Consider the following 26,146-nt stretch of genomic DNA (forward strand, 5'->3'; position numbering starts at 1 on the left):
GTGAGTGCTGACCGGAAACACCCGTCACTCTGGCTAGGTCGACCCCCCCGATGTGTGCTGGACGTCGACGAGCGCGATGGCAAAGACCATGTACGCGATGAACATGTCCCTCTCCGGAACATCCACTGTGACTGAGCTTGTCCCTCTAGAGCGATATGCGCTGTCTATGGCGCTGCTCACCTGCGAGCGAGCCAGGATTGGTAAGTGGGGTGTCCGATACTGGAAGTAAACATCGACCAGATGATCTGCGACATGGCGAGGCGGCAGCGACGCTTTGGCCGGGGTCGACTCCAACAACGAGAAGTCATGAAATGGTTGCTGCTCTGGGACAAGTGACGACGACAGGTTCTCGATATGAATGGCTGCCAGAACCATATTGGCAAACGAGATGCCGCTACTCTGGCCCAAAAACCGCGGCTGCTGGAAAGGTTCAACCACAACCCTTTTAACTTTTGTCACCAAATCCTGGAAAAGAGGCGAGGCTTCATCAGAGGCAGACTGGCTTGCCGTCGGAAGGATGCCTATCTCGTGGGTTGAGGCCGTGGAATGAGGCGTTGTTGTAGTGATTGCCACCTCTCCGTCCGCTGCTGGAGGATCCCGTGTGCGTTCTCGCAGAAGCTGGACTTCCTGTGTGAGGGCAGCGATCTGCTCTTCCAGGCTGGAGATGTAGTCACGAGGAATCTTGTAGCTATCAGCAGAGCAGGCCAGATACCCAGAGCTTCGAGGGGAAGGAGAGATACTGACATCGGCCTGCTTCCCGGCATGATACGTGAGGCACGGGACGTTGGCGTTTTCGCAGCTGGAACATTGCGGATATCTCTGATCGCACTGGCAGACTCGGCTTGTCATCAGCGGCTCAAAGCGCTGTATCGCGATGGTTGTTGTGTTGATACCTTTTGTTTTCTCCGACGACACCTGCGCATCGATAAGATTCACCATCCAATCTTTGACCATCTTGTTCCTCTCACCTCTGGCATGCATTCACTCCGCCTCTGATTCTCTTCTGATCGGGAGACATTGTCTATCGGGATAGCAACTTGTAGGAAAGAGACGATACGGATGATTGTTCTGATGAAGGATGGATAAGTTGATGGGATGGAATGAAATGTGCGTCGGCAAATCCCGACACGGGCGAGTCTGATAACAGAGGCGGGACGCTGATTCGATGCCGTCAACCACATTCAGCAATTGACAAGCGATAATCACCTATGGCATTGAACAAGGGCATTCGAAAGATATGTGCAAAGAGATGGCTTTATTGAGGCCTCATGGCGAGCGATGGTGTATATAACATCGCAACTCGACTCGACTCGAATGGGGTGGCCGTTCAATCTCCTTCAACACCTCCTCCCGTCTGAACAACAGGTTCATATCCTCAGACAAGTCTTGCCTTGAATCAGCCCCCAATATGGACATGGCCAAGGAGAATGAAAAGATGGCCAAGGATACAGTCTACGATGCTACCAGCATCACCGAAGATCACGCAGTTGGCACCACCACCGCCTTATACATTGAACCCGCAAGGGAAGCAGCTGTGCGCAGGAAATTCGACATCTATGTCGTGCCAATATCGGTCATCTATCTGGTCATGTCCACTCTTGACCGTAACAATGTGAGCCACTGTTGCCTTGTGCCTTGGGGAAGAATATCTTACTGACTCTTGCTTGGTCCAGCTTGGAAATGCTCGCGTGTTTGGGTTTGACCAAGATGTCGGACTGAAAGGTGGCCAGTTCGGTAACATCCAGACGCTGTCGAGTGTCTGTACTGTTGTTTTTGAGGTCCCTTGGGTCCTGGCCACCCGACGATGGGGTGCCAAAAAGGCCATTGGGACTGCGTTTGTCCTCTGGAGTATCTGTACCCTTGGGACTGCGTTTGTTCAAACCTACGGTCAAACCATAGCCTGTCGCATGTTGCTGAACGCTGCCGAAGCTGGCCTCGCTCAGGCCTTTGCCTTTCTGTTCTCGACCATCTATCCGCGAGAGCTGGCCGGGAAGCGGATTATGACCACCAACCTTGCCCAGTGTATCTCTGGTGCGTTTGGCGGTCTCTTCGCGTACGCTGTCCAGACAATGGGATCCCGCCATGGTCTTGCTGCGTGGAGATGGCTTTTCATCATTGAGTTTGGCATCACCATGGTCATCTGTGGCATTGGCTTGTTTTTCCTGCCAAGCGAAGTCGAGAAAGCATGGTTCCTTAGCGAAGAGGAGAAGGAGACGATGAGGCTCAAGAAGGAACGAGACTACCTGATCCGAGGAGAAGAAAAGCTGGAGCGAAAGTGGATCAAGATCGCCCTGACTGATCCCTTTGTCTACCTTCTTGGTATTGCTTTCTTCACTTCATCCGTCGCTATCAACGGGTTCGGGGTCTTTCTACCCACCATCATCGACGGTCTCGGGTGAGTTCTAGTGCCGGGGTGGTCCACCATTCTTCTGCTGACATATTTACAGCTTTGCCTCCCTCAAGGTCAACTACATGACCATCCCAGTCTATGTTATCGGTGCCATCTCCCTATGCATCCAGGTCTACTACTCGGACAAGCTCCGGAAGCGAGGATTCTTCATTGTTGGATGTTGTGTCCCTGTCGCCGTTGGCTATCTGATGTGCGTGGGGTCGAAGAACCCCAATGTTGGGTATGCCGGCATGTTTGTCCTTGTCATAGGTGAGTCAAAGTTGGCCTTTTCCTGAGAGGTACTTCGAACTGACCTCCACCCAGGGCTGTATCCCATTTCTACTTTGGCGGTAACGTGGATCACCACGAATCTCGCACCCGACACGAAGCGCGCAATCGGCCAGCCCTTTGCCTATAGCTTGGCTAACGTATCCAACCTCGTTTCTGGACAACTATATCCTAGTCAACAGGGTCCACGATACGTCCCAGGTAACGCCATTTCGGCCGGTCTCACGATTGTGGCTGGATTTCTCTATGCATCGTGCTGGTTGCTGCTGAAGAGGAGAAATGCCAGGAAGGCAAAGATGATTGCCGAAGGAGCCACCACCAACGGCAAAGAAGGCGATCAGAGCCTTGAATTCACGTATATTCTCTAAGAAGTTGGGGTTCTGCATCCGAGGGGGTGGACATCAAGGTGGCCTAATATGCCAGTTTGCGATGGGAGAAGCAGGACCAAGGCTGTTTCTTGGTGGATGGATGTAACCCCAACGTCCTTGGGCTGTGCATATCCCAGTCCTCAGGGTCAATATTGTCATCCAATGGTGGTTGCAGAAGCCGGAACTCATTCCTAGCTGCTCACTCTGCGAACAAATCAAATTCCATCTTCTCGGAACCAACCATATGATATCCCCGTCCATCCATTATACGAATAAGACGGTGGTCCGAAGACGCACTTTCAGTAGCATTCGTTTCCGCTCTAGATCTTGCTCGAGAATACTGCTTCCACGGACCCAGTGGCTACTGACAGCATGGCTGACGACAAAAGCCGGAGTCGATATGCTGTAAGTCGATGCTACTGTGCTTGTGTTTCCTAGCGCTTCTGACCTGCCCCTGTCTAGTGCGACTACTGTTGGAAGAAAAAGGTATGTCGACGATAAATTGATTGGATGTGTTGCTCATCTACGCGACGATACAGCTCCGTTGTTCTCGCGAGAAGCCCAAATGCAAAAATTGCAGCGCTTGGACGAGTGATTGCACCTATTCTCGGGAACCATCTGACAGCAAGCGTGGCCCGGATGTACACACCGAGAGCACGGCAAGCGATTTGCTAGAACAGGCTGGTCAGCATAGAGACTCCAGTTCCGGACTCGCAGTTCTTCCGAGCTGCTCAGATACTTCGACAGCCCAGGATCAACAGCCAGGATTCGGCGATGAAACTCACTCCAGTGTCACTTCAACCTTTTCCGACACTCATAACGTACTCAACTTCAATCAGATGCGCAATAGTCTGGCGGACATCACCAGTCAAGGCAGCGGCATGCTTTCTGACCTTTACGATCAATTCAAAGACTCGACTTATGACTATGACAAGATTAAAGCCGCTGTCAAGATGGCCAGACGAGACCATGAACCGTTCTTTATCCCGACAGAGCCGATTGGGGCCATGTTCATTCAATGTAAGCCTTACCAGCGTGACTTGACATCAAAAGACCCAAAGACCTGAGCTGACGTCCTCAGGTTTCCTCACAGTAGTTGATCGAGGCTACCCGCTCCTCAGTCGGCCTCCGCAAGAGATGCTGTTTGACTTGGTCTTTCGTCCCTCTTCGGTGGATAAGCGAGGATGGGTGCTGATGCTGAACACCATTCTTGCCACTGCGTCGACACAGAATCAACAGTTGTCTGAGTATACATTCCAACTGCGCTGGAATGCTTGGTTAGCTGCGGACGAGGCCAGCCTCTTCATGGAACCAACCATTCTCAACATCCAAGCATGGACAGTCTTCGCCGTCCATGGACAGGATCTGGTCACCCCCAGCCTCTGTTGGAACCTGATCAACCAGGTTTGTCGCATGGCTCAGATGATCAAGCTTCCACTTCCGTCGGCATCTGCGAAAAGAGACAGCGAGCTACATTCGCGCAGCCTGTGCCTCTTCTGGAGCCTCTTCATCACGGAGAAGTCGCTGTCCCTCTCGTTCGGATGTCCTCCAGTATTGCCTTCCGCACTATATCGCAATCTCGAGCTCCCTTCTCCCAAACAGCTCTCGGCATATAGACCTCATCTTTCTGGCGCGGGAACGGACCGTCCGCCACATGTCGAGTTCTTTGGAGCATTCTATTTTGTCCAATGCACCAAGCTTGCCATGATCATGGGCGACATGTCGGATTTCTATCTTCTCAGCAGTCATGACCCTGGTCGTCATCTGGAACTCAAGAGGAGACTCGATCAATGGATCTCTGTCGTCGAACAGGTGAGTAAATCCGATGAGAACGAGTAACTTTGCAGAATGAATCCATGCATACCAATCTCGTCGCCGCAACCGACCCGGCCAGTGTCTCTATCAGAATTGGTGTCAATTCTCTCAAGTACCAACTAGTACCTTATAGAGGACACCTTCGACGGAGTACAGACTACGCGGAATTTCTCGGCTTTCCCCGGACATCCAACGCCTTCAGTAAGTAGTCTGGCTCAGGCGTGAACGACTGATAACAGCGCGGACACGCCGCTTGGCGAATTCCACTGCCTGTAAAGTCGGCAATAGGTGAATTCAGTTTGCAAATCGGACAGTTAACCTCAATGTCCAGAATGCTGGAATATTTGGTCGCGCCAGCCTGTAAGGCTCTGTCAACCCCAAGTCTGTACTCTTCCCGCTCCATCCCGGTCAACTTGCTCTCAATCCAGTAGATATCGTAAAAACGTGTCTTGGTTTCCTGTCCTGCGTGAACCCGTCCCAGTGTGGCAGCATTCTCCACACGGAAGCTGCCGTCTGCACCCCATGTTTTGCCCCATGAATTAAGGAACGTGAGCGAGCTAGCATCGCATTTAGTCATGACAACGGCGTGACCGCCATCGTCAGGTCCTGCTCGGCTAGGTTTCATATGGTTGTAGGTGAGCACAAAGTCCGGGCCGTGAATGGTTTCGAAGGAATTGCTGAATGTATCCCAGCCCTTGGATGAGAGCTGAAAAGTGGTTAACACTGGCCGTCGGTGCAGCACCGCCTGGCGCGCCCCATCTTCGTCTACCTCTTTGAACTGAAGCGGGCGATACTCGGCAGTCGCCCAGTCAAGTACTTCAACAGTACCGCGCCCTCCTGGCTTTGACGGAAACGCGTTTAAGATTCTTTCTCTGATCGCTTCGATGGTGGGATAGCCCCCTTCCCGACCTACAATGCGGAGGAGGGCCATGTGAATTACCGCTGCTATTGCATGCGCGTAGCATGTCTCCGAGTCGCCCTGATCTGAAGGTTTCTTGCAAATGCGTACATGTTCATCATCGACGAATGAATCTAGTTGTACTCGACCTAAAATGTCCAACAGTGTCTCTGCCGAGCTGAAGCGCACCGACAGAAGCATTGAACAGAACTCGTCCAGTGCTGTGGTGCTACATACCGCAGTGTATAGTCTGCATTCGCCGGCTGAGGGTATCTCCCAGCCTAGCGATGCGAGAACTGGTATTGGATGTTTACAGCCCGCTACCGGGGAAGCCATTTCGAAGAGGGTGTGCTGACCTTCATCCCAGTCGTTGTCTGGACGGTAGTACAGGCGGCGAGCAGGGGTCTTTTCGTCGCTCGTGAGGTACACTGCCGCAATGTTGACGCCCCCGTGTCGCAGCTGACGGGCAATATTTTGCGGGTCACCATCCGTGGACGCGCCATCGGAAATTAGCACGAGGATGCGCTGCTCGACATGCGGCTCGACCCCTCGAAATGTGGCCAGTGACTTGCCCAGTGCGTTTTGCAGCGGAGTTCTGCCATACATAAATGGCCGTAATGTATCGAGCAGACTTCGTTCACGTGTTTCTTTGTCTTGGCCACTGGACCTCGAAGACGGGTAATCTTGCAGTTTCTGCAGTAGGTCTATGACCGTGCCGACTGGACGTGGCACAAAGTTCTCAGAACCTTGCCACCACTCTGTGCGCATTTGTCGAGCGAGCTGCATTCCATCTGAGTTTTCCACATGGTGATCCTCAATGTAATTCGCACCTCCTTTTCCAACAAGAAACCCAGCAACGGCGCCTCCTATAACGCCTAGGGGTCCAAGCCAGGGACCGACACATGCCCCAGAAACAGCGCCAGCGAACTTGCCGCCGTTCCGAAGATTGTTCTTGCTTTGCTCCATCTTCTCTGCAGATGGAATGGCTTGGATAAATTCTTCAATGCGCTCTGGGTGCTGCAGGAGATACGTGTAGATAATGCGTGCGTCATCGTCGGTAAGTTTCTTTTCAATATACTCCGTAATATGCGATAGATTGTTCTGATTTGCCAAGTGGATGAGCAGCTCATACCCAGTTTTTCGGCCGTCGTAGCCGCTGAGTAGCCCTTCAACCACACTACACAAATCAACCACCGGCGGACTTGTCTCTTCGTCTAGTCCGAAAGCACCGACGAACACGAGGACGTTGTTGGAACGTTTCTGTTCTGCCTGGGCGATCTTGAGCGCGGCACGGAGCACAGCGCCGAGGCGCTCGCCTACGCCCCTATTTGCGTTTTCATCGGTACGGTCAGGCTCTAATGCCTCGCGCATAGAACCGGAAACATCCAGAAGGCAGCCAACAATTGTGGGTAGCTGATCCGGCATGGCTACTATTATGGAGAGAAGGTTTCCCAAATAATCGATGACAGGCTCCACTTCAGCCAAAAAGGGCTTGAGGTGGATCAAGCGTTTGCGATATCCTTGGCCTCAGCGAGGAAAAGAAAGTCACAATGTGTCCATAAGGATACTAAAGTATAGGTAGGTTTCGGGATTGTCTGTATTGTGAGGTTGACATTCTGCCAGATAGTGAGTGGAGGAGAAGCCTAAAAGGGGCGGTATATTTCGTGTATGGCAGCCAAAGGCAGCCAAGGGCAGCTTTACGGCGGAACACCTATTTCACAGACGTGCGATCAGTTTGTAATCGACCGTTGCCGCTATTAATGATCATTGCCGCAGTTTCGCGGGTAGGGCGATATCCGTCATGTACAGTAACACAGTACTTTTACTAAGCCAATACTGTCAGTTCATTGGGATGCCTAGGTTGCCTGATCGTAGCCAGGAGAACTGACAGCCTGTAAGCCTCGTTACTGGTCACGTGTCATGCCCGTTTACTACAAGCCAGTCCACTACAACTAGGCTAAGCCTCAACGGACCCGAAAATGGGAACCAATAACGTGCATCCCTATGTAATGAAATGCCCGGGGCATGGGCCCACTTTTATCTTCCACATTTCTCTATCGAACATAAACGCGAGTACGGCTCATTGGAGGAAAGGAACTGAAGCGTGCATTTTGAATTGGCTATATACCTGCATAAAGTACAAAATTACGATATTGGTGTGACCATAATGCGCGGAAATCTGCCGTGCCCATTTGGTTCTCCTCCTTTCCGGCACCTCCGGTGAAACAATGCTCTACCGCTCGGAATGCTAGAGAGCATTGGGTATCACCAGACAACTTCTCCTGCACGTTACAAAAGTCCGAAATGGAGAGACTCAGTGGTTGGTGGGTGCTGTGGTGCATTACCTACCTCGTCAACGGTTCTGTAGACGATAAAGTGGGCCTCCGGCAAGAGCCGAGGACAAGCCGAGATCGCTCGGCATGAAGGTAATACCAGTATCGTTGCAGTATTGTTATGGCTTGGATGGCCACCTGATTTAGGTGACCACGTCAAATTGCAGCCGCATAGTCAGTCATTTGAAGACAGTTCCTTTGCGTTTTTACCGATCTTTTCCCTGCGCGCCACAAGTTTCAGCCTCATCCCCCGTGCCAGCTCTCCTGCGCAGCCGCGATGCTGCCTTGTACCGGCTAGATGCGCCCATCTGGAGATACACCTTCAGCCTGATCGGATATTCTTCACCATGAGTCCATATAATCGCCGGGTCAGTCCTGGCCATGGTCCAGCATTGAATATCTTGGAAGACATCCAGCCGCCTATCACTGTCCAGCGTTTGCCGCGCCTGCCTCCTAACTAACTTCGCCGTCACCTCGCCGTCATTGCAACCACCGCGACTGCCTTTCTTCGCCCGGTCAGTCTGTGGTATCCCCTAGCGGGTCACAACGAGCGCTCGAGACTTTTTAAGCCATAGGAAGTACGGTGTGCTTATCTAGGCCGTACACGTACTCACAACGTGCCGCCAGAGCGCACCCGACACCATGCGGCTTCTGAAATTCGACGATCAGGGCGAGCTCAGCCCGACCGGAGACCTTCAAGATGACATCCCTCCCTACGCTATCCTCTCACATACATGGGGAGACGATAAGGATGAGGTCAATTTCGACGATCTGAAACATCAATCTTTCAAGAACAAGGCTGGCTACGCGAAGATTCGGTTCTGCGGCAAGCAAGCGAAAAAGGATAACCTTAAATATTCCTGGGTGGACACATGCTGCATCAACAAAGCGAATAATACAGAATACTCTGAGGCCATCAACTCAATGTTTCGCTGGTACCGCGATGCGGCCAAATGCTATGTTTACCTGGCCGACGTGTCAATCCCTGACGGGGAAGACCATGCAGAACGGACATGGGAGCGGGCCTTCCGCAACAGCAGGTGGTTCACACGGGGTTGGACGCTTCAAGAACTACTGGCGCCGGCATCTGTCGAGTTCTTTTCGCGAGAAGGGCAGCGGCTGGGCAACATAAGTACCCTCGAACAGCAGATCCACGAGATCACGGGTATTCCCATTACGGCTTTCCGTGGCACTCCTTTATCTCAATTTAGTGTGGACGAACGCATGCAGTGGGCAGCCAAACGGAACACGAAGAAGAAGGAGGACCAGGCATACTGTTTGCTTGGGATCTTTGATATCTTCATGTCTCCTATCTATGGTGAAGGAGACCACGCTTTCATCCGGCTTAACAAAGAGCTCGGTCGGTCCCCGCAGAGTACGTCTACCACTCCATACCCAACCCCCCCGTATACCTAACCTATCTAGGCATAAACTGGGAGAGTGGCAACATACATCCGGGCAGAGGTTTGGTCAGTTTCCCGTTGCCGAGGAACAAAAACTTTGTCGGAAGGGATCAGAGCCTTCAAGAAATCCACAGGATGGTCACTTCTCGCGGTTTTCCAAGATCCGGCAGCGTTAAATGTATCGTCAAGGGAATGGGAGGTATCGGGAAAACCCAAGTGATTCTCGAGTACGCTCATAGGTATCGAGAAAACTTTTTGTCTGTTTTCTGGATAAGGGCCAACAGTTTTGAATCTGCTGTGGAGAGCTATTGTACCATCGCACAGAAGATTGGACTGAGTAACAGGCCTTCCCCCTGGAGCATCGAAAAAGACCTCGGTAGAGAAGCAGTTTTCTCTGTCCAAGAGTGGCTCACTGCCTCTGAAAATGGCAATTGGCTACTGTTATTGGACGGTTGGGATAACTTAAAGGACGAGAGGATGGGGTCTTTGATCCCTCATGGTGGTTCTGGTGTGATCTTGATTACAAGCCGAAGGGAAGACTGGGCTCGGTATGGAGATGGTCTCGATCTCCCATTTATGAAGGAGGCAGCTTCGCTGTCACTACTTTCAAAAAGCTCTCTGGCGGAGTACGGACAGGGTAACCCGGAAGGTAAGATTCTGTACATGGAGACAGTAGAACTTTATGACTGACCAAACATTAGAGTTCGATGCTGCGAAAGAGATTGTGAGAGTACTGGGGAATCTACCTTTGGCCGTTGATCAAGCAGGAGCACATATCCATAATCTGAAGACGTCGGCCAGAAAATACCTCTCACGCCTTAAGGAAAACGCAGATACGCTGAGTTGGACACCGCCGATTAACTTGTGGCCATATGGCAAGGGCGTACTAAGTGCTTGGGACTTGACTTTCCAAGAGCTTGAAAGTTTGAGCCCTAAGGTTTTTGAGATATTGCAGGTTTGTGCGTTTCTTGCTGGCGAGTACATTAGCGAAAACTTGCTCAAATTTGGGTTCAAATTTGGGCAAAAGGGTAAGTAGCTTGTTAATTCCAAGGCGAGACGGACTAATGCGATGCAGACGCCCTAGCTCGGGTTGTGGAAGACGGCATGGGAGACTTGTTCTCCTTCTCTCTCGCAAAACGCGAGGGCGATGATGACGGGTTTTCAATCCATACAGTTCTTCAAGCATGCATTCGCCAAAGACTATCTAGATTACCCGGCCTTCAACGACAAGAATTTACGGAGACTGCACTCTTGGTTGTTGCCGGTGCTGTGCAGAAATTGACATCGGAGCGCCAACAAGATTGGTTTACTTATCGGCAAGTGCTGTCACATATTACAAGCTGTGAGGAGCATATCGACGACACCTTGCTACGCAAGCCAATTTTTGGCTCCACAAGAGCGCTCTTCATGCTCGGACAGTTCTGCGATAAGTTCGGTCGACACGATCAGGCAATTCGCTGGTTCCAGAGAGAACTCAACACAGTGCCACACCTATCCGTGCAATCAAAATTAGAATGCCGTGACGGCGTTTCAACAGCCAAGCTCCTTAAAGGCCAGTATAATGAGGTATTGGCTGAATTTCATGCTCTCTATGCCGAAGCGACTGCTCAACTTGGTGTACAACATGGATTAACTAACAAAATCGCCCATAGTTTGGGTATGACTTACAAGAAGACCGGATCGCTCGAAAACGCTTTGAGGTGGTACATGACGTCCCTGTCACAAATAATGGAGATATCCGGCGAAAAAGATCACAGAGCACTTGCCACTTTGAACAATATCGCGGTGATCTACAAAGAACAGAAAAAGTATGGAGAGGCGTTCGAAATATATCAGGATGTACTAAGGAAAAAAGAGGAAGCATTAGGGGAGGAGGACCTCTCCACGCTTGAAACAGTCATGAATATCGGCATCTTGTACGGGCGCTGGAAGCGATACGACGAGGCGCTTCAATTCCTGCAACGCGCTCTCTGCGGAAAGGAGAAGCAATTGGGAAAGGATGATCCCAAAATCCTTGCAGTGAAAGGCAATATCGCCAACGCATATCTCGGAAGCGGTCGGCTCGACGAGGCTATCAAGCTACATAAGGAGACGTACCATGGCTATAAAAAGGTCTATGGACCGGAGCATCCTGAGGTATTTACCACGGCCAACTGGCTAGGGAAGGACTATTGCCAAAAGCGGTGCTACGCCAAATCACTTGAATGGTATGAAGAGGCATTGTCTGGTAGGAAGAGACTACGTGGTGAGCATGACGCCCAAACATTGGAGACCGTTGTGAGTATGGCAGGAGTTTTCCAAGTCCAAGGCCAATTCTATCGGGCATTGACTTGGTATAGTTGGGCTTTGGAGAGACTCAGACATGGCTTTGGTTCGGAACACTTTGGGACACAATCGGCGGAACGTCAGCTCAGGGCTCTCCTTCTTCGATGGCACCGGTTTTCAAGGGAGACGCAATCCAGATGACAAGCGAAAATCATCCATCTTAAATTTGGACCCGGAATTGAGGAGGAAATGATATCCACAACGTGATACCGATGATCTTATCCCACTGCAAGCGGAGGCCGTGGTAGCTCTGGACGGGGAAACCTCCATTGTACTCCTGAAGAGCTGCCAGTAACATGGGAATGTAGAAGTCGAACACCCCGGCTTCACAGTTGTTCTTGTCTTGGTCGTGGGCAAGGTGGTTACAGGCGTTGATGAAATGTAGCCTTGCCGAATCCAGCCTCTTTGAAGATGATGCTCTTTTCATGCCACTCGTCGTGCTCGAGTTGGGCTCATTTGAAGTCGCATTTAGAGTAAGGGCTGCAGTTGCCGTCTCGGTAGATAAAGCTAAGTGACGAGAGCGAAGCACTGCCGTCACTTCGATTTCAATGGTAACGCCTGATGTCATCGAGGCAACAGTCGTGGCAATCATTCAAGTGATTCCACATGGCCTTGTCGGAATCGAAACTTCTGTGGCCTTTGTTCCATTTGGTGTTGCAACCGAAACATTGCCAAAGATGTCCATGGCTATCGTGAACACCGAGAGGGCCAGGCCGTCTGATGAACTGCAATCTGTGGATGCCCCGTAGATGCTCGATAATTTCGCCTAGAGTCCCAAACTCCTGCTCTGCGCAAGACATGTTTATGCATGTGTATGAGGTTTGAAGGCCCATAATCACTGCTCGGAGGCCTTTACAAAGTAATCTTCGACTTGTAGGAATCGCGATTTTATGTTGGAGGGGTACCGACGCCCACAACACCGAACAAGGCGAAAGCGCAAGGACGGATCTTATCTCAGGAGTCATGCCCATCCATGGCAGGCAGATTATTGCGGTGCCCGTGCGGCGCGTGGGGGCCAAGAGCGGCTGACCTCGACCTTTTTTTTCCCTTGTCTTGTCTTGCCACGACCCCGAGGATTTTTATACTCTGTACTTCTTGTCGACATCTGCAAGGTCTATGCTGAGCTGAGAGAGTTCCCTCGACACACAAAAGTCACTCCGCGTTTCGGTTCGCAGAGATGGATTTCCTACCCACAATGCTTAAAGGCCGTCGCGGCGCCGCGGCGGCAGCAGCAGATACCACCAAATCAGACCCACCCGTCGTGGTCACCGCGTACTACGAGCAATACAAGACCGAGAACATCCAGACTGTCTTTCGGGATTACTTCCCCTCAGAGGAGTCCAGCCAGGAAGAAAGGGACGTGCTCCTGGAAAAACGCGTCGAAATCTCTAGGAAAGCCGAGCGTCTTCAGGCGGACAAGAGGGCCTTTAGTGCGGCTAATCAGCAGGCGTCAAAGGAGCGGTTAGGACAGGGTGTCAGGTGCTATGACTGGGCGTATGCCGTGCAAGACGAGTCCAAGGATGCGGACGAGAAGGAGTGAAGGTCGAAGTCTTCTTGGACAGCTGCCGTGGACGTTGTTATACGCAGCCAGTATGGACTTCCTGGCCTTCAGCTGGTCATCACTTCCGCCAGCGACATGGAGTATCTGGAGACAGACCCTTCAGGGAGCTGCCTACCTACGAGCATGAACCGGACCAGACGCAAAAGAGTGATATTGATGGGTGCCGCACCCAGGATCGCAGACTCGCTCTGAAGTGATGTACAAGTTGCTGTTCACTGGCGATGACTTCCAAGCGCATCCCATCTTTCAATCGACAACGCAAGAAACGACACAGTGACATGCCATGTCTGAGCAAACAGTCTCTCCTACCCTCCCTTTTCTCCCTCGTCGCTCTCTACCCGTCTCTCTTCCTCTTATCTCGAACGTTTCACACAAAGACCCTCACCCTCAAACACAGTCCAACACAAACAACCACTTCCACAAAAATCCCAACTTCTAACAAAAAGTCGTCATGTCCTCCGAAGACGACTACGACTACACCCAACACTCCACCGCCAACACCCGGGAGAAATACTCTTTCCTCTACCCCATCGGCGCGGGCTCCTCGTCAGGCTCCACAGACCACTCGTCGTTCCGCGAAGTCGCATTTCTCGACCGCTACCGCGAGAACGTTTCCATCCCCCCGGACGGGTACGCGAGACACAGAGAGGAGAAGCAAGTCGCGAGCGCGGATAATGATCGCGCGGCGCGGGGTCGGGAGGGTGCCGACTCAGAGGGCAGGGATTGGGCCTACGCGAAGTCGGACTGGAGACATTGGGATTCGAAGCGTCATGGTTAAGCACCATGGACAGGTGTAGGGGCTGGGATAAGGGGTAGGCGGGCGAGTGTGTGTCTAGCTTTTGCTACGGGTGTCGTGGATACGGCGGTGCATCTCGGATGCTTTGCGAGTGCTGTCTCGAATATCTCTTTGATTTTGGGAGAGGTATAGGGCTGGGGGACTCTGTTATGGGCTGCGGGCTGTCATATAACAGACAGACAGGTGATATGTATAGCATGCATGCATACCTGCGTGCAAGGATACGTGCATAGACTGCCTTGCTAGAGTGAGAGGTCGAATACATATCAGCCATGACTATGACTATTGCTCTGTCTATATTCTTCCTTCTTTTTTTCTATCTATTTTCACGGCTTGAGAATCAGATATCGCATTGTTACAACCGTGTTATACTTGCATTGCCTTCTGCTTCGAGGGGTTTCGGCGATAGTACTTTTCAGACACAGACACAGACACCGTGCAGAACGAACAACAAGATCAGCGAAGAGATGTCAAAGATAGGCAGAGGGTGATCTGTCTGTCTATCTGTCTGTCTATCTGGTCAAGGAAAGGGCAAGGGTAGAAAAGGCAGAAAGTGAAAATGAAGAAAAGGAAAAGAAACGTTGAATCTCTCCTCTCTTCTCCTCTACTTTGATCTATACCTACTATCGCTTGCTTGCTGTGGTACCGTGTATGTATCTTTCCAATATCACGCCTATCTAAGACCAGAGAGTCATGACTGTCCTCGACGAATGTTTCTACATCTTTGAAGTGTGTCTCATGAATGACTGAACAATCGAACAAGTCTAGTCAGCAACTGCGTTGGTGAGTACTGCACTGGGGGGCCCTGCGCTGGTGATCACTACCTGGTGAGTCCGTGATTTGATGGGCACCATGCCCGGTATCAAGTTGACACCGATAGAGACCATCTAAGTCCTTTGCCGATTATGAGAAGACATCATCACCCTGTAATCCCCCTATAGTCGAGTGATGTGACCAGTAACCAGTGACCAGTGACTAGCGGCTCCCTCGCCCCACGCGACGCGCAAGAATTCTCAAGAGTCGGCATAGAGCGTTGTGATCGTGACGATTCAACTCCTCAGTTCCGCCATCGTTGACGGACTCCGTGACAGGCAGGGTGCCAGGGTGCCAACCAGGTCTGGTTCATAAAGAACTATCATAAAGGTCGTCAACAGGCTACGATGCCAGGAGCAAACGAACTCAAGGTGATACAAGGAGATGAGATCTTCTTAAATATGTCCGTTTTCTTGAAGCGTTCTTGTCTTGTCTACCTAGATACCTCATCGATCGAGTTGAAACGCAGACGAAAGAGATCCGACAGAGACACCACAAGAAACCACGCGACAATTTCCACAGAACAAAACAACAGCCTCATCTACATTCCAATCAACCTATCCACCAATCGACATCCACACCAGCGAGATCTCAAGTCCCAGGACGAAAAGAAACCCAATGTCTTCCAATTCAAACTCCAACATCCTCCCGAAATGGTCCACCCTCGGTGGCCCGCTCAAGAACCACCCCAACGCGACATACTCGTTCCCGACGCGGACCATGTTCAACGCCGACACGGGCACGTACGTCGCGCACCCGACGTGGTCCAACGACGCGGCGGCCCAGGACCGCGAGCGTGCGCACGTGGTAGGGCGGGATTTTGCATACGCGAGCGGCGACCCGAGGCATTGGGGGTCGAGAAATCACGGGGTGTGAATCACCAGTACTAACAACAAGGGCACTGACGAAGGGTATGAGGGTATGATCGATGCGATGGATATGAGGTGTAAGCGGGGATGTCAGGGACAGGCAGGACAAGGGAAGCTCGGTCGAGTGTGCATATGAAGTACTCAGTATACCTCAGGTACTTCGACGGGATTAGGTCTCCGAGGTCACGGCGGATCCGAAGTGACGATATTACTGGTCGATGAATCCATGTCAGTCGCTCGCTTGCTGGTGCTGGTGTTGGTGCTGGTGCAAGACGCCACGATCAATATGTATGCGCTAAAGGCATCAGAACTAGCGAGTTAGTGAGACCTTATTATCGGTTCTCATGGCGGGGTTGCTGCTGTTATAGTCCTCGTCACTAGCGCCCTTGGCTGGAATTAAGCTAACGCCGTGCCCCTCTGCCCCTGTATCACACTAGCACTAGCGCAGATGCAGTGACATGTGAGTTGAGGACATGCTCTCTCACTCAGTCGTCGCCATCTTATACGCGCGTTTGACTTTACCGAGTAGGACGGGAAAGAGAAGTGGACGGCGTACAAGTTTACCAAAAGTGTCTATGATACCTGGATGCCCGCTCAGTTCCAAAGCCTTTGCTCGGTAATCGAAATCCCATCTGATTTTACATTTCGACATCTCTGAGGGATCGGATCTACCTCGTACAATTTCTTTCGTCCTCTGGACTTCCTCAAGATTTGGGGATTCATCACCCTCTGGAGTCAGCGGTTACGGACAGCAACACGGTGGGCCTATTGGAAACCGAGAATGAGAAACCTGGCAGCCCGCTGGTCAAGCCAACCAGCCAGCTCCAGTCATAGCAGATGAGGTTTCTTTTGGAGTGCATTGCGCACAGACCACAAGTGACTCAATGTAAAGTCGTAAGGTCTTGGGCGGCCCGTTGGGATAGCCACGCCACATTATCTTGAGGACGGTAACCACCCCCTGTGATCAATGCCCTTTCGTAACCAGTCATTTCATAGCACAGATTTGTGTAAAGTCCCTGCATAGTTTCCTGATATCACGTAAGCCACCGTTCAAATAAAGCGTGGTGAGATTCATTATAGTTCGCCAGACATTACTCTCGTCTCTTTCCTCCTCTTTTAATGCCAAGCATGGAGTGTTACTGAGAGAAGAACAATCTGCCAACAGAATACCTGGATGTGCCCAGTCCATCTTCACTGGGTCTGATCCGCCCCATATAAGCACCGGGTGGTTGGAGGGACGGGTAATTGGCTGTCTACCTGCTGCCGGCATATCAACTCAAGACTGGGGTGTCACAGTGTCGTGATAAGCCAACTCCGTCGAGGACGCAACGGAGCCAAGGACAAAGAATGAGCAAAGCGACGTAGGCCGAACGCAGAGAACATCCACACGGCATAGGGCGGAATACGTATGGTATGGGATATCCGCAAACACCGTCAGCCATGCCAGACCACCCAGGAGCTATCCAAAGATTCCTGGGTAGAACCTGTCCGGTAATCACTCTCATGATTTGCTGCTGAATATTTGCTGTTCTTTTATCATCGCGGACGGGATCTGCGGACGTCGTTATTTTGCTCGAGGCACTTGGGTTTCGTGCGGGCCTTATTGGTGGCTGGCTGTTCACGTTGTCTAGGTCGTCGTCCTGAACTGATATCCCGTTTCTTTGTGTTTGGTACCAATTTGACTTTGGTCACCCTGGACGGACTTACAGGACCAAGAATGCTCTTCCCGGGAACTTGAGCGGTCTTTTTGGCGTGGAGATTCTGTAGTCGGGTGCTTCGACGCGGTGGCTGCGCGTCCCCCACAGCACTCTGAATCATACTCGGCTCTGGGTCGCTAGAACACGATGACCGTGTATTGTGTCGTCGACTCGGCTTTGTCTTGTCGGGTTTGGATATCCTGGAGGAGTGATTCGAACAGAGGACAGACTTTGATCGAGCAGGATCACGCCGATGTGGTCGAGGACGCAGGTTTCGCGTCTCCTCATCTCTGGCATTCCACAAAGATTCGCCCAATGAAGGGTTTCCGTTGTTGACAGGATGTCCGCATTCAGCAGCGATGGCTAGATATTGATCGTCGATCCACTTTACATATGTGGTCCACATTTTGACATCCAGTTCAAGCCCCCTGAGGTGACCTTGAGCAATTCGAACTCTTCTTTCGAGTATTATGAGATCGTAGCCATCACGGAGTCTCCTCAATTCGTCAGACCCAGAAACCGCTTCCAATTCCGCCTTGGCTGCGAAGAGTTCCTGTTCCGCTATCTCCACCGCTCTCGTGTCTGACCTGCTCAATGCTGCCTGCGATGCCTTCTCGGCTGATTCCACTCTCGACTTCGCTTTGGCAATCTCGTGTTCCGACGCGATAATATCATTTAGCCGGCCATATACGACGTCGCTATCGGCGATAGCGTCGTGGAATCGTATTCGACCATCTGCCCACGCTTTCTCATCCAGTGCCAGTTCCTGCTTTGCGGGCTCAATTCGCCTCTCGGCCTGCTTGAGCTTTCGGAAATAGAAGGCTCGGAATTCATTCCAGTCCTCCAGTCGATCTTGTTGGTGTCGGTCTTCAAGCACTCGAAGGTCCCATTGGTGTGCTATTTCTGCCTGACTTTTTTGGACGGTGTTTTTATACTCTTGGAATCTGTTTCGCGGCACGTAAAATCTCCGCATCTGATCTTGAAACTGTCGGAACTGTTTCCATCTGTTTCGCTGACCGGTGTATGCGCATGCATACCCGCAAGTACAGCGCCAAAACCAAATAATGTCCTTGTACTCCCCCGGTTCTTTCGGTTCGTCAATTCCAAAACTAAGTGGATGAGATGGCCGGCCACCATCTGCCACCAGCTCTTTGTAGGATTCCTGTTCGACTCGCCAGCACTCCCGACTGTCTTCTTCTTCGTCAATCACGGGGGTGGCAGATAACGAGCTGGAGCGGGAGTAGGGTTCAGCTCCGTCTGAAGACCGAGCCTGATCTCTTTCGACGCGTTGATGGTACAGTTTTCTGAATCATAGAGCGAGTCAGCACAAAATGCACTTCATCTAAGGATAGGGGTCAATGGTCTCAACTGCAAATGTGCCAGAAGTTCGGCACTTTCATTCTCTGGGTCTCTGAGGTTGATAAACATTGCATCACCGAGACCCTCTACCGTCAGCTGCAGAGCCTCATGTGCGAATAGGTTAAGCTCCATGATCAGAGCATTTCTAGATGATCGGTAGCGGTAGGTGGTCGAAGGGTAATGGCAGAAGTGAGGCTGTTGTGGTGGCCAAAGCGCGACTGTTGAACAGTAATTAACGGGGGCAGTCACCAGACGTGGCAGGATACAGGGTGCTGGTTGGCACGTGGCTTGGCAACTTAGCCTGTGGGCAAATGCTAGTATTAGCTCAGGCGCCAGTGCGTTACCGTTGTGGGGCACTAGAGCTGGTCTGGTCCCCGCCTTTCCAGCCTGGTTGTTATAACGGGGGCATGCCACCTGGTCTGTCCAACGCAGAGAACAAAGTTCTCTCTCCGCCTGCCGTCTTGCCTTCTTTCAAAAGAGACATGGACGACATGAATACTTTCTTGACCCTCACTCCTAGAGACGAATTTGGTCTCGCTGCTGATGCATTCCGTCTGCCCCATAACAGTTCTCGATATGAGAGACCCGTCGCACTCCTAGATGACGGCCCGAGCCGTGAGACAACGCCTCAAGCACCGGAAGACGAGGGCACTCCTGTGGATCTGCTCGAGAACCACCACCGGATCCGTCTAAGTTTTGACCAGCAAACCAAAGTCAAGGGCCGGGTCACGTTTGGTAGTGACCCCGAGCTTTGTGATGTCCTGCTTACCTCGAGAAGAGGGCAATACAGAGTCAGTGGGCAACACTTCTGCATTACGTTCGACGCCGAAAAACGCCCGGTGATCAAGGATACCTCGACGAATGGCCTCATTGTCAGCTACAGCCGTCAGGCAGAACACGAGCTACGACGACACTTCCAGTGGATCATATTCCCTGACTTCGACACAATAACCGTAAAAATGTGGAAGAAGAATGGGCTCGAATTTGACGTCCATCTCCCCCGGCATCACAAAACACACGTGAGGGAATATCAAGAGAACGCGACGAGATACACGGCGGACGCCCCCCCAGAACACCTCGTGGCTTTGAACAATCTGGCCTTCCACAGTACGGAAACCTCATTAGCCGCGAGTGAGGACCTTCCGTCTGACAAAAGACCGCTGTATTTACGGCTTAGTATACTGGGCACTGGTGCTTTCGGACGTGTGTGGAGGGTAGTCAATGCCAGCACCGGAGCTGAATATGCCAAGAAGGAATTTTTTCGCCCTCGAGGTTGGGAGAAGGAGATTGAAATCATGAAAGAGCTCGTCCATGTATGGCACGATATTATCCTTTGTCTGCGGCTGCTGATCTCTTCAGGACCACATTGTACAACTGATCGATTATGCGACGAACCCGGAGCCCCTCCTGGTGATGGAATACTTACCACTAGGAAATCTGGAAGCAGGTCATAAAGTTTCTCCGTTGAGCGACACCGACACAGTGAGCGTCCTTAAACAATGCTTGGAGGGTCTCGTCTGCCTGCACGGCCAGAGTATCACGCATCGGGACCTGAAGCCGGAGAACATTCTAGTGTTCTCTAGAACTCCAATCCACGTCAAATTAGCAGACTTTGGACTCGCTCAGAATAGACTCGACCTCAAAACCTTCTGTGGTTCTCCAATGTATGCGGCTCCGGAAATTTTTCTCGGCGGACACTACACTAACCGTGTGGATATCTGGTCTCTTGCTGTGATCGCGGTGCAATACGGCTATAACCTCCCTTTGTCGGAAAGTCCTGAAAATCCCGCGGGAAAGGACACAGACCTTTATGAGGCCCCCAACAATGCCAAGGGAAAGGAAAGAGACCTTCGACTATGGGGCCAATCCTGGTGCTCAAAGCTGATCATGTATGTAGACGATTGGGATTCGGACCCTCTCATCGACTTCCTTGGCGACCACATGGTCAAATGGGAACCTCAAGAGCGACAGTGTGCGGCCAGATGCTTGGAAATAGCTTCAGAGATTGGTCTTTTCCACGAAATGTCTCCGCAACTTGGAAATGTTACCCCACGCCTTCAGTCTCATGGAGGATTGGAAGATATTGATCCGGAAGAAACATCGACCATCAGGGGACCATTGTGGCACGATACCAGTGCATCCGTGAGAAGTAAAGGCGGTACACAACGGCCAGAAACCTCTTCAGCCTGTAGTCATCAGTCTTCCAAACATCAAGAGAACTACGACACCAGGTCTACAAAACGTAGACGGTCCAGCATTGATGCTGAGCCAATTGGTCTCAATCAAACACCTCCGGGTTCTGAATGTGTCATGCCTAGGGAATCGTTGTGGGCTAACATCGGTACGTCAGTTGAAAATGAAATCAACGGAATGAGCGACTCCAAGATCGACAGACTCACATGCCTCGATGGAGGCACCCGTCCACTGTAGATCAGGGTTTATTCATGTTGGCGACATTGAACAGCAACGCTGTTGTTGTTCGAAATGTTGACTTCTTCGTCAATGCTACACACATTTGCAACGCCGCCGGACTATCGAAATTCTGCAGCTTGGACATTTATACCCGATTGGTGAAGCGAGATAGTGAGGGCGTTACACATGGGCAGGAACTTACGTGAGCTTTGAGTCAGGAATACGTCTTTGCGAAGTGCTTCTTCAAACCGACGTGGCAGAGATTCTTCGCTATGTGGAATCCACCCAACAACGATCCGCATGACTGGTCAATGTCACTGATGTCACAGGTACTTGTGGCCATCAGGACTGTTTGAGATCAGAACGGTGCTGCAGCGGCGGAGTGACACCGAATGCTATGAACGGACCTGCTCTGACAGTGTGTCATGGTTCAAACAAAATCGGTCGGCCGGTATGCTCGCCCACTTTGATGGGCTTCAACTTTTCCGAGCCATTGGACAACACAGAAGAGTTTGAAATGCACCACCTCCCATGTGACGATAGTGTTCGAGATTGATCTATCCCTTCAACGATGACGGCCATCTAACCCATCATGTTGTGACAGCCCTCGAAGAACCAGTGAACAAAATTCGAGAAAGTTTGTCGATCATTCTCTGGGATCCGGAATCTCAACCATGCCATATCGGTGCCTCTCAACAGACCTTTGGGCAAATTACCTGAACCGTCCATCGTCAGATCATCTGTCCAGTCCCTTTTTCACGATGGCGAAAAGGATCCAGGGCATTTATGCAGAGTCAAGGGCTGCAGTCATTCCACAGCGTGAGGATGCAAACGGAAAAAGACCGAGCGACGAAATGATGAGACGAGTGAGGCAGAAAGCCAGCAGAAAAGCCGGGTCATGAGAAAAAGGACTCCGAAAAGCCAACGAGCCCTAGTGCCGTTCTCATCGATTTGATACAAAGTATGAGAATTGGGGTCGACTCTCCAGAGTGGGGTTGGACCGCTTTTTTCTCCTGTACTTACAAGTAAGTTCCAACTACACAGATTCAAGTGGAGCTACTGCATGACTGGGGACTAGATTCACTTCTATTGGCCGAAAGGGCTAGGTGGGGAGACGTGACGTGGTAGAGTTATCCGAGTACTTTGTACTCGGCGAGGTCGGTAAACTTTACAAGTACAAGTACTAGTACTAGGATATCTAGCGAGCCAACGTTCTGGATAAGTGGCACCACAGTCTGACGAGAAGGGAGAAATAGCAACGAGGAGCGGCGATTCACTCATACTTCAAAAGGTAACCATAACCAACCATTATCGGGAGGGGTCTGGATTCTGTCCTTTGGCATAATATGATGACATTCCCCCCTAATCCTGATCGATAATATAGTATTGGCGGTATTTGATCTGGTAGGCGTTTTGTCGCTATTGAGTAACTATCCAATGTCCAAGAGGGTGTCTACCCGCTGTTAGAGTGTGCCAAGTTTTCTTCCTTCCAGAGGCTTACATGTAAGCACCAGAGTTGCTCCGGGATGACAATACATTGTCGACTGTCCGTCCAACATCCTCCCTTCCTTCTAGAAGGTACAATACACTTCAGGGTTCTGAGTAACTTGACAGGGTGAATACCTGTTAGCCTCGCATACACTGACATACCATTCGTGGAGCTTTTCTGGATAAAAGCACTGTTTGTGCCCTTGTTTAACATCCCATGTGGATAAACGGCGCCCACTTCCAAGCCGCTGCGCAATTCTCTTGCCGACCTCGAAAATCTGTCACGGCACGGTGGAGCGCATGCGACACGGAGAACCCCTCCGAATCCATCTCCCGGGCCAACTCTGCGTAGAATTTCCCTGCAATGGCGACCGCGGCTGCGTCGTCTGCACCCCACAGCGTTCCAATAACGTGTCTGAAGCCGCTGAGTTGGAAAGAACTCGCCAAGTGGATGCTCTCGTCAACCAGGTCTTCCACTTTCAACTCCGCCGTCGAGCATGCCGAGAGATACGCCAGTTCGACCCCATCATGGATGACCGTGTCCAAATCCCCGAGGGCGAGGCGCTCTTGCTTTTCCCTACCAAGAAGAAGAGCACTTTTCGCAGGTTCAACGGAGTCTGCAATGCCGTGACAGGCAAAGTGTGCTACTGTGCACGTCTCGAACTCGTCGAGAACTTCCTTCTTGGTAGGCTGCTCCAAGACTGTCGTGCACGCCCATGCACCAGTATACTTCTCAATTGCCTCCGCTTCATCTGCAACGCCGAGCGCAACGTTGTGGTCTGGTGTGTCCGGCATTGAAATAACAAGGACTTTTGGCTTGATTTTCCCTCGCCATGTTGGAGGTCTTTTTCTGATGAGCTGGAGTGTTTTCAGAGTCGTGACATACGAGGACACGACATGGCTCAGCGTGTTCTCCGTTGATCCCTTGGAGTGGTCGCCAGCTGCGTGAATAGGGGCTTGTGCCATTATCCCGCCACCAACCCACCAGATGTGCGGCAGCTTTTCGGTGGACACTGCCGTCAAAAGCCCCAATTTTGAAAGGACGGGCTTTACCGCGACTCTCCACAGGGTTGACAACTCGGTTGGAGCATCTGAAACGAGGGGCTGTTCTTGTTTTTTACCCCCGATAGAAAGCAATCCATCCCGTCGTGCAACGTTCCCTCTTGAAGCGCAGGCGTCAATGACTCGCCGAGCATTTCCATTCCTCAGGTCAGGCAGTTCTACCACCTGTACGCCATGCGTAGCTACTAAGAACGCCTCACTGCTGAAGTCGCTAACATTAAATGAAACGAGCGGCCCGTCTCGAGCCAAGTCCGAGATCTCTTTCTCCGAAGGAGGTAGGAGGAAGTTTTCAAACCCGGGACATTGTCGTATCTCGTTTTGGATATCAGACAGATCCTTGAACAGCCGGCGGATATTTTCATCGTGTGTCATGTAGTCTCTCGGTGATGTTTCCAGAAAGCTGGAATCTCGAAACCTATTCGCAGTTGTGATTTGCTGTCTGATTTTGATATACCGAGATCGCTTGTCATCATGCTCTCCGTCGAGAGATGATAGATCCGCTCTAAAATCCATCATCAGGCTTGAGATGATCCCCCGGCTCTGCTCGAGCGCTTGTAAAGCTTTGGCGGGAGATCTCCCAGCTTTCAGGAAAACAGAACCCGTCACCGACGCGAGTCCGAAGAGCTGTCGAAGGGTATGTTGTAAATCGTTCCGAGCACTGGTTGGTTGCGTGATCATAGGGAGTAAATCTAAAATCTGGTCTAGCAGCTGAGCGGCTTTGATCCAATTCTTCTCCGCTGCCAGATGGTACACAGCCGTTTGTCCCGCAAGTACGCGAGTCAGTGGAAACCCGCTTGACGTCCCAAGACAAGATTCATACGCCGACATTGCGTTCCGCAGATCTTCCTGCCGTGCCTGGCCGTGCAACTCATATCTGTCGTGTAACAAACTTCCCAGATTACTGTAGTACGTCGCAAAGTCCGGATTATCGTCGTCTGTCCCGTCGATGGCTTCTTTGGAATATTGAATCGCCTTGTCCAGATCGTCCGGTCGGCCGTGGCGTCGGTATGCATCACCAAAAAGAAGGCCCAGATTGTTCGCGCGTGCAGCATAGTCCTGATCATCAGTCTTTGTTGCTTTTACTGCACAGAAAGTGACATCAATAGCCCTTTCGAGGCATGATTTCGCACCTTCAGTTGGAAGTTTCAGAGCCTTTCGTCGGAGGAGCCATCCCAGGTTGCTCAAGCGTCTGGGTCTATCCGGGTGGTCCTTGTCCGTCATATCTACAGCTTCTTGCGCGTATTCAATAGCAGGGTCCAAGTCCGCTGCCTGAGAGTCTCTTCTCACAGATCTCTCGCCCAGTATGTTGGCTAGATTGCTCAAATATATTGCACGTTCCGACTTATTGTGGGTATTGGCTCTCACCGCGTGTTGCGCGAAGCCTGCCGCTGCGTCTAGATCTCCTTCTTTCGAATCGATTCGATACCGGTCTCGCAGTAGAGTCGCAAGATTATTCGAACGGGTCGCATACATTGGGTGATCCTCCGGAGTCAACTGAATCGCTTGGTGGGCGTTCTGGACAGCCTCATCAAGGTCAGGCTTTTCGCCTTTATTCGAAAATCGATCTCCATGGAGACTTGCCAAGTCGTTCAAGAGTCTTGCCTTGTCTGGGTCATTGGCGGGTGTAGCGCTGATCGCGTTCCTGATGTGCTCTATCGCTTCATCGATATCTGCGTCCTTCCCATCTTTCAGATACCGATCTCCAAGAGCCGTTCCGAGACTGTTAAAGACTCTTGCTGGGATCAGATCCTCACGTGAGTAGGTGTCAATGACTTCCCTGAGATAGTTGACCGCTTTGTCAATGTCTGGCAAGTCGTCACTGATCAAAAACTTCTCCCGGTAATAAATCCCAAGATCATTTAGGAACGTACGACGATTGTGCCCGTCTTCAGTCGCAGCGACAGCCTTCAGTGCATTTGTAATCGCATTGTCAATGTCACTCTCGTGATCAGTGATGTAGAACTTCTCTTTGAATAGGCTCCCGAGTCGACTGAATGCCTTCGCCTTAAGTGGATTACCCTCAGGAATATTGTTGACGATCTCTTGCATGTCTTCAATTTCCCCATCTAGGGTCCTAATGGCCTCTTCTCTTTCTTCCATAATTTCAATCCAATATGGACTCTGTACGGCATATAGGACAATCTCTGGCAGAATTTTGTAAACAAGTCCAGGCGAGGACGGACCCCAGGTCGATGACAGTCATGTATGAATTGAGATAGCTGATCACAAGCCATCGATGAAATAGCATGGTATACCATGAATCACATTCG

The 26,146-nt window shown here is 51.2% G+C and overlaps 11 protein-coding genes across 11 annotated transcripts; 7 read left to right on the forward strand and 4 right to left on the reverse strand.

The window, feature by feature from the left end:
- Positions 1 to 33: 33 nt before the first annotated feature.
- Positions 34 to 954, reverse strand: AYO21_09744 (hypothetical protein; the record flags this gene model as incomplete). The annotated part of the gene is made up of 1 exon (XM_022659673.1): positions 34 to 954. The coding sequence occupies one exon, from the start codon at positions 952 to 954 to the stop codon at positions 34 to 36; it is 921 nt and encodes a 306-aa protein (XP_022507978.1).
- A 454-nt stretch (positions 955 to 1,408) lies between these two features.
- Positions 1,409 to 3,045, forward strand: AYO21_09745 (hypothetical protein; the record flags this gene model as incomplete). The annotated part of the gene is made up of 4 exons (XM_022659674.1): positions 1,409 to 1,612; positions 1,674 to 2,395; positions 2,448 to 2,659; positions 2,714 to 3,045. 4 exons carry the CDS (start codon positions 1,409 to 1,411, stop codon positions 3,043 to 3,045), a joined length of 1,470 nt encoding a protein of 489 aa, XP_022507979.1.
- Positions 3,046 to 3,417: 372 nt separating this feature from the next.
- Positions 3,418 to 4,884, forward strand: AYO21_09746 (hypothetical protein; the record flags this gene model as incomplete). The annotated part of the gene is made up of 4 exons (XM_022659675.1): positions 3,418 to 3,450; positions 3,508 to 3,531; positions 3,585 to 4,065; positions 4,127 to 4,884. The coding sequence occupies 4 exons, from the start codon at positions 3,418 to 3,420 to the stop codon at positions 4,882 to 4,884; spliced, it is 1,296 nt and encodes a 431-aa protein (XP_022507980.1).
- A 133-nt stretch (positions 4,885 to 5,017) lies between these two features.
- On the reverse strand, positions 5,018 to 7,183 carry AYO21_09747 (hypothetical protein; the record flags this gene model as incomplete). The annotated part of the gene is made up of 1 exon (XM_022659676.1): positions 5,018 to 7,183. The coding sequence occupies one exon, from the start codon at positions 7,181 to 7,183 to the stop codon at positions 5,018 to 5,020; it is 2,166 nt and encodes a 721-aa protein (XP_022507981.1).
- Positions 7,184 to 8,733: 1,550 nt separating this feature from the next.
- Positions 8,734 to 11,983, forward strand: AYO21_09748 (hypothetical protein; the record flags this gene model as incomplete). The annotated part of the gene is made up of 6 exons (XM_022659677.1): positions 8,734 to 9,466; positions 9,517 to 9,721; positions 9,779 to 10,143; positions 10,196 to 10,522; positions 10,570 to 11,771; positions 11,834 to 11,983. 6 exons carry the CDS (start codon positions 8,734 to 8,736, stop codon positions 11,981 to 11,983), a joined length of 2,982 nt encoding a protein of 993 aa, XP_022507982.1.
- A 1,031-nt stretch (positions 11,984 to 13,014) lies between these two features.
- Positions 13,015 to 13,359, forward strand: AYO21_09749 (hypothetical protein; the record flags this gene model as incomplete). The annotated part of the gene is made up of 1 exon (XM_022659678.1): positions 13,015 to 13,359. The coding sequence occupies one exon, from the start codon at positions 13,015 to 13,017 to the stop codon at positions 13,357 to 13,359; it is 345 nt and encodes a 114-aa protein (XP_022507983.1).
- Positions 13,360 to 13,831: 472 nt separating this feature from the next.
- AYO21_09750 (hypothetical protein) lies at positions 13,832 to 14,158 on the forward strand (the record flags this gene model as incomplete). Its single annotated transcript, XM_022659679.1, has 1 exon — positions 13,832 to 14,158. One exon carries the CDS (start codon positions 13,832 to 13,834, stop codon positions 14,156 to 14,158), a length of 327 nt encoding a protein of 108 aa, XP_022507984.1.
- A 1,449-nt stretch (positions 14,159 to 15,607) lies between these two features.
- Positions 15,608 to 16,180, forward strand: AYO21_09751 (hypothetical protein; the record flags this gene model as incomplete). The annotated part of the gene is made up of 2 exons (XM_022659680.1): positions 15,608 to 15,796; positions 16,004 to 16,180. The coding sequence occupies 2 exons, from the start codon at positions 15,608 to 15,610 to the stop codon at positions 16,178 to 16,180; spliced, it is 366 nt and encodes a 121-aa protein (XP_022507985.1).
- A 1,214-nt stretch (positions 16,181 to 17,394) lies between these two features.
- AYO21_09752 (hypothetical protein) lies at positions 17,395 to 19,046 on the reverse strand (the record flags this gene model as incomplete). The annotated part of the gene is made up of 2 exons (XM_022659681.1): positions 17,395 to 18,859; positions 18,925 to 19,046. The coding sequence occupies 2 exons, from the start codon at positions 19,044 to 19,046 to the stop codon at positions 17,395 to 17,397; spliced, it is 1,587 nt and encodes a 528-aa protein (XP_022507986.1).
- Positions 19,047 to 19,396: 350 nt separating this feature from the next.
- Positions 19,397 to 21,344, forward strand: AYO21_09753 (hypothetical protein; the record flags this gene model as incomplete). Its single annotated transcript, XM_022659682.1, has 2 exons — positions 19,397 to 20,227; positions 20,274 to 21,344. 2 exons carry the CDS (start codon positions 19,397 to 19,399, stop codon positions 21,342 to 21,344), a joined length of 1,902 nt encoding a protein of 633 aa, XP_022507987.1.
- Positions 21,345 to 23,021: 1,677 nt separating this feature from the next.
- On the reverse strand, positions 23,022 to 25,976 carry AYO21_09754 (hypothetical protein; the record flags this gene model as incomplete). The annotated part of the gene is made up of 1 exon (XM_022659683.1): positions 23,022 to 25,976. The coding sequence occupies one exon, from the start codon at positions 25,974 to 25,976 to the stop codon at positions 23,022 to 23,024; it is 2,955 nt and encodes a 984-aa protein (XP_022507988.1).
- Between the last annotated feature and the right edge of the window lie 170 nt (positions 25,977 to 26,146).

This window comes from Fonsecaea monophora (genome assembly GCF_001642475.1).
Source record: "Fonsecaea monophora strain CBS 269.37 chromosome Unknown Scaff101, whole genome shotgun sequence".
Taxonomy (NCBI): Eukaryota; Fungi; Ascomycota; class Eurotiomycetes; order Chaetothyriales; family Herpotrichiellaceae; genus Fonsecaea; species Fonsecaea monophora.